General features: G+C 34.7%; 1 protein-coding gene across 1 annotated transcript in view; it reads left to right on the forward strand.

The window, feature by feature from the left end:
* LOC149827530 (pumilio homolog 23-like) overlaps positions 1 to 6941 on the forward strand; it is a 31521-nt gene extending 24580 nt beyond the window's left edge. Inside the window, exon 7 of the mRNA XM_090019443.1 lies at positions 307 to 6941. Within this exon, the coding sequence (XP_089875569.1) occupies positions 307 to 567 (261 nt within the window). The 3' untranslated portion in view covers positions 568 to 6941. The remainder of the gene's footprint in view (positions 1 to 306) is intronic.
* Positions 6942 to 7282: the final 341 nt, after the last annotated feature.

The following is a 7282-nucleotide window of genomic DNA, read 5'->3' on the forward strand; positions in this document are numbered from 1 at the left end:
ATAGTGCCTTCATTATCAGCAAGGGGGAACTTGGAAATTGCAAATTGTGTACGTGTATGTGGTATCATTAATCGCAGAAATGTATATCAAGTGAAACCAGTTGTTTTAGCGAGCTCTCAAAATAACATATAGCAATTTTTTCTATCTGTTTGGCTTTTAGTTTGCTTCTGTTAATTAATTTATCTTGTGTTAATGAGCTCTTATTACCATTTATTGTGATTTTCAATAAAATTTTAGTAGAATTACTTGTTAGCAATCAGATTTTTGTCATTCACCTTTTTAATTTTAAAAACATTTGCTCTGCAGTGTTCTCGGGCTCTGGTTGCTGCAGTGCATTCCGATTCTGAACCTCTAAGTTGCATTATTCAACGAGTGCTCTTTCTGGAGAACTACTTTGGCTCTGAAGAGATGGCCAGTTGGACATGGCCAACAGGGATGAAGATTTCAGTTCTTGGATGTTTGATTTTGCAAACTATTTTTAGTTATCCAAGTGTATCTCTCTCTCTCTCTCATGCACACATGACACATGGTGTTCTCTGTTTCCTATTAGTTTCTGTGTCATATTAGTGTTTATGCCCATAGCAGTGAGGAAAATTTTAATTTTCTTTGTGCTCGTTTATGAATGCCATGATCAGTATGTTTTTTTATCATGTGAACAGTCTGACACTTGTTGGTATGGGCCATAGTGTTTATGCCCGTAGCAGTGAGGAAAATTTTAATTTTCCTTGTGTGCTCATTTATGAATGCCATGATGATGTGAGCAGTCTGTGGACACTTGTTGGTAAGGACCATATATATGTGGCCGCTAGAATATGTTAACTGGAAATGTGTGAACTGGAGTATGAACCGATATTTTCATGTGGCTTTTTATTTATTTTTCTTAAATTTCATCATACAGACGTGATCTAGATGCTTGGTTTTATAGAAACAGACTCTTGGATCATCCGATTTCGATGCATAAGGATCTTTTAAGGCTTGAACATCAATGGTTCAGAAGTTTTGTAAATATTCAAGCATCCGAAAATCACATTTATTTTATCGAAAATACATGATCCAACAGTCGATTCCTAGCAAATGCACCATGCCAAATGCATCTGCAGGGTTGGGTTTGCAAAAAAGTGTGGGAAATGCCTAGTTCACACAACAGTTTACATATTTCTAATTAACATTATTCTAGTGACCCTATATATATCACTGTTACCGATATCGCCAATATTTTGAATATAGCGCTATATTATCGGCAATTTCAATCTTGCTGATAATATTGGGAATATATCATGATATTTTTAAAATATCGGCAAATAAAAAATATCATGATATTTTTTAGTTTTTTTTTTTAAACTTTTCATTAACTATTTTTTGTTTCTTTTATATTTTAAAACTTTTAAAACATGTTTCTTTATATTTTTAAAAGAAAAATAATACAAAACTTATTATTTTCTTAGGTTTTTTTGTTGTTATTTATATTTTTTTCAATTTTTAAACTCCCGAGATTTATCAACTTTTGAAAATCTCTCCGAGAAATACCCTTGCCAAGAAATTACCTTTAACAATACAGGTGACTATGATATATATATATATGGTGCTTCTATTGTGTAACTGTATCACCATAACATGTGATGGTTAACACTTGCTTTACATAGTTCTAAGCTCCAAAAGCAAAACCTACCTTTGGAAATGTTTGACATGTTTCATTTACTAATTTCATGTGTTCAAGTTGACTCAAGCATGATATTTTGTACCATTTTTAAATCACCTTAATCTTTATTAACTCTGAGCAGTTGATTTTCACCAATTCAAAAACATAATCTCATGGTGTATTAGACATGATAAAAGCTTATAACATAGTAAATAAACCATGCTAAACCCATTTATTCTTAGATCTTTGGAATTGCTGCTGTATTGCTCAAGGATCAGTCACACAAGAAGAGTATTTGGGGCTGAAGATAGGACGATACCCAATATGGGTCGTCCTTTAGAATCTCACTATTTATATTAAAAGCACAAGACATATTATAAAATTGCCTCTAATGAGAATAGGGGTTACAAGCAATAAAAAATTACAGGAATACCTTTGTACACATTAAATAAAATACAGCTATTCTAAGAGCCTCTCTCAAGTTGTAGATGGTTCACAACCATGGACAACTTGGATTTCAAGAACAAATATCTTTGCTTGGTGAGACTTTTAGTGAAAATATCTGCAATTTCATCTTTGGTTCCAACAAACCTGGCCTCCAATTCAAGATCCTTAATTTCCTGTCTAATGAAGTGCTGGTCTATATCAATGTGCTTTGTCCTGCCATGCTATATTGGATTTAGATAAATCTTGATTGCACTTTGGTTATCACAATACAACACTGATCTCAAAATTCTTTCTCTGATCTTTCTTAATAAATGGTGAATCCATGTCAGTTCTGATGTGGCTGTAACCATGGATCTATATTCACATTCTGTATTAGATCTGGCTACAACCTTTTGCTTCTTATTGCTCCAGGATGTTATATTTCTGCCAACATACGTATAATAACCTGAAACTGATTTTTTTCATCTGGATCACCTGTCCAATCTGCACTGGAAAATGCCATAACAGAAATCACTTCATTTTAAGATCTTTTAATATAAACTAACCATCTCCAATCATTCCTTTTAAATAGCTGAGGATCCTGATAAATTTCTCCATCATATGAGCTTAGTTTTCAACTAAGAGCACTTGGAGTTGGTGAAGGCTTACAATCCATCATCACTGTCTTTGCCAAAAAGTTAAAGAGTATATTTATGTTGTGTCAGCATAGGTGTCCTCTTTGTGATGAACCTCCACACTAAGAAAATACTTTAATTTCCCTAAATCTTTCATATGAAAACATCTACTAAGGAGAGTTTTTATTTTATATGATTCTCACGACTCCCTATGACTATAATATCATCGACATAGATAAGCAACAAAGTAATCATATTGATGCCTATATATAAACAATGTCTAATGCTTGACCTTTTGAACCCATGCTTTTGGATTTCTTTAGAGAAGCTTTTGAACCATGATCTTAAGGCTTGCTTCAGCCCACATATGGACCTTCTCAATCTGATGACATGAGAAACAAAATCCTTCTCACTAAACCTAGGCAACTGCACCATGTACGCTTCTTCTAAGCTCTCATGAAGGGAAGCATTATTCACATCCAGTTGGTTTAAGGACTAGCCATAGTCCAGAGCAAGGGTTAGAATAATTATTATGGTTTTCATCTTCACCACATGACTAAAAGTTTATTTAAAATTCAATTCATACTCTTGAGTGAAACCTTTCTCTACGAGTCGTGCTTTATATCTTTCGATGCTCCCATCTCGTTTGTATTCGATCCAACCATATTCTTGTCCTTTGGCCTTCTCATGACTTTCCATGTTCAACACTCATTTAAAACTTTCATTTCTTCATTTATGGCTTCAACTCATGTGTGATTCTTATAGGATTTTGTAAAAGACATTAGCTCTTGACGTTTTTCAATTTCTGAAATGAAAACTCGGTGATCAAGACTGAAACTTTCATAGATAACCCATCTGTTGATAGGGTGATGAACTCTTGTGGATCTTCTCACAACCTATTCCTTATTAACCACACTTGGCTGCTCATTATCTTGTTGATGCCCATCATGAGCATTACTACCACATTTGACGGACCTGACCATATCTAATCTCCTTGAATCGGTGAATCTCTATCGTCAAATTTACAAAAGATACCGAATGCATCAATTTTATTTTTTCATAAAGCAAATCCAAGAATAACGGGTATAATCATCAATAAAAATAACATAGTATTTGCTGCTAGACAAAGATGCATTGGGAGCTGGACCCCAAACATCAGAATAAACAAGTTCAAAAGGCTTCAAAGCCCCACCATTCCAAGACTTGAAAGGCGAGACGAGACTCTTACAAATATGACAGCTAAGATATAAAGAATCTTTATTACAGGCTGGATTTGGGAATTAATCCATCAGACACAAGTATCTCAACAAAACCATGATTACAATGAGCAAGACGAAAATGCCATGTAGATTTATTGGACTCTGCAACATTTGAAATGGAAACAACAAGAGAAACTGACTTCAAAGTTGAGACACTAACATGCGACTCCGATGAATGATGATCTTATTGATGGTTCATATATTTTTACGTCATTCTCCCTCAACGAACGTATTCTTCGCGAGAAGATCTTTTACATATACAGAAAATGAAGTAAATACAATGTAGGAATTTGTATCATCAACAAGTTTAGATACAAAATTTAAATTCTTCTAAATATTAGGAACACAAAATATTTGACAAGGATAAAAGATTACAAAATTGGTAGAGGAATTTGAGCATTGCCAACTAGTGTGATTCCTACCAAACTATGGAATTAATTTGAACACTTACCTACATCACCTGTAGTATGAGTGAGGGTTCCAGAATCAATGTACCAATAACCTTCTTCACTCTTTTTGAAGTTAAGACCCACAAGAGCAGCAATAAGAGAATCCTTTTTAGTTCCTGGTTGGTTGTTAATACACTGTCTCTAGTTGGAATTTTGACCTTGAATATCTGTTTGGTTCTTATTTTGGACAATCTTGACCTCAAGATTGTAGTTGGGGTCATCCTTCAACCAGCAGTTGGCCTTTAGATAACCCTTCTTCTTGTAGATATGATAGGTTAGAGCACCTCCTCCTCAATTTTGATTAGGAACTCCTAAGGGCTGCATATTAGGCAAGGGCAAAATACTCCTGCCTCCTTGATTGTTTCCATGACCATGACTGCGAGGCTCCCCTCAAAAGATTCCATGTCCTCGACCTTGTCCAGCAGCAGTATTAAGAACATCACTAGAAGACCCTACACCTTTGCTTTGATCCTTCAAACTGTTCAGAGATAACTCATAATGCAAAAGCTTAGATGTAATCTCATCAAAGGTAGGCAAGGCAGAGAGAAGAGACAAAGTAGTGGATAAGACATGAAACTCCAGTTCAAGTCTACCCAAAGCTTGTTGAACTTTTTCCTTTTTCTGTATCTCACATCCAACCATGTCTAGTTGGTCCGTGATAGACTTCAACTTGTTCAGATAATCAAGAACACTCATGGACCCTTTTCTGAAATTCCTTCTTTAATTTAAATACATAATTCGGGCCTTTGAAATCTGTGAATAGGTCTGAACCAATCTTCCCCAAAGCTCCATGATGTTGCAATCATCTCGTATGCCGATGAGCACCTCCTGCGAGAGAGTAGAGGTGATATAGGAAACAGGGGTCTAATCCCTCTTCATCCAACTGATATATGTTGGATTCTGAATGGTGGATGACAACACAACCACCCTTTTATCATCCTTTTCTTCTCATAATGTGAGCTCTGGTGGGATCTTGACTGATCCATGGAAGTGCCCTGCAAGATCCTGACTTCTAATGAATGGTGAAATCTATATCTTCCAATTCACAAAAGTGGAATGGTTCAATTTTTTAAATACTAGCTGAGGTAGAAAATTGGAGGATAAGGCTAGATGAGGATTTGGATCCATGAAAACAATGAATATTGTGTAAAGGATGAACAAAGTTATACAAGAGAGAGGAAATATGAAAAACGTGAATCATGGGAACAAATGGATTCCATAGGCACAATAAAGAAATTGTTTCCTCAATATTTCATGTCACAATAAGTAAAGAAATCAATCAGAAACCACCGAGAGAAATAAATGAGATCTGCGTTTTTTTTTGTAGATTAGATCAATGAAACAGAAACAACAAAAAAATATATCAACAGATCAAACGGTCTTCTATTTTTTTATGATGACCTGAAATAATATGCCATGCGGAAAACTCAAAGAGATATATGGCAAAGTATGGGGATCGATGGAAAAAAAATCTTAATATTTGGGACGTTTTTCAGATTTGTAACATACCCAAAACAGAAAACTTAGAGAATGAAGGAAAACATATAGATCGATTTATATGTTATGATGAAAAGAGAAAGAAGACGATGTTGGGTCAAGAAAATATTAAGAAATAGCAACAAGAGTTGGATTAGAAACAAGAGATAATGAAAAGAAGTGACATATCAAAGAGAAATAAGAGATATGGATGACTTGGAGAAGAAGAAATCTAAGTCAGGGTCTTTCAAGTACCATAATGAATCATTCTTCAATCCTATACTCTGATACCATCTTAGATTTTTGGAATCTCTGCTGCATTACCCAAAGATCTGTCACACGAGAAGAGGAAAGATGAAGAAGAGTATTTGGGGGCTGAAGATAGGATGATACCCAATGCGGGTCATCCCTTAGAATCTCACTAGTTATATTAAAAGCACACAACATATTACAATATTGCCCCTCATGAGAATAGTGGTTACATACAATAAAAATTACAGAAATACTCCTATACACATTAAATAAAATACAACTATTCTAACATTTATATGGTTAGATTTAACGTTTAGTGGCCAGATCCATTAAATAAGAGTATGCACCACCATATGGTATCATGGTACAGAACTACCATATATATAAATTCAAGGTTCATTTAAAACCATTAGGACTTCTCCAACATTCATGATCAACTTGCATAACTTTATGCAGCATACTTTGTTGCATTGTGATTCTGGATGAAACCATGGATATGTTTTATAGGCTTATTCATATGGGAATCTTAGTCGAGGAACCTTGATAATCATCTTCTTTACTGTGATTACATTTTTGTTATGCCTTCACTTTTCATTACTTTTGTTTACAATATAATTAGTGTCAATATCAATCTCTTGTTTGTGTCATAAATTTGATGTAATACAGAAATACGTTCAGCCATTTGTCTCAAGTATTGTAACAATGGAATCTGGCCAAGTCCTTGAAATGGCAAAAGATGCTGGTGGTGGACGCATTCTTGAGGCCCTTCTTTCTTCTGATGTTTCTGCAAAACGGAAGTACAAAATAATAGCTAAGTATGCTCTTGAAACTAAGCCGAGAATATGCTGGCTTGATTTTCTGATTGTGTTAGTCAGTAGCATTTATGTGGATACTTTTATCCTGACTCAAAGTTATGTGTTCATTTTGTCTTTGTCCTGAAAAAGATTGTCCTTGCAGTGATGAGTTAAGAAACCCTATTTTGATGACCATGATTGCCATAACCGCAGGAATCATTAAAACAAGCCATTTTGCGTTGTTTGATGTGACTGATGGAACTACTTTCACATAGTTTCATAGCCAATTTTGAAATATTTGATTTGATACATTCCATTCAGATTGCAGATTAACTAAATGTGTATTCACATA

The sequence above is a fragment of the Nuphar pumila genome, chromosome 10, assembly GCF_984573655.1.
Source record: "Nuphar pumila chromosome 10, dmNupPumi1.hap1.1, whole genome shotgun sequence".
Classification (NCBI taxonomy): domain Eukaryota; kingdom Viridiplantae; phylum Streptophyta; class Magnoliopsida; order Nymphaeales; family Nymphaeaceae; genus Nuphar; species Nuphar pumila.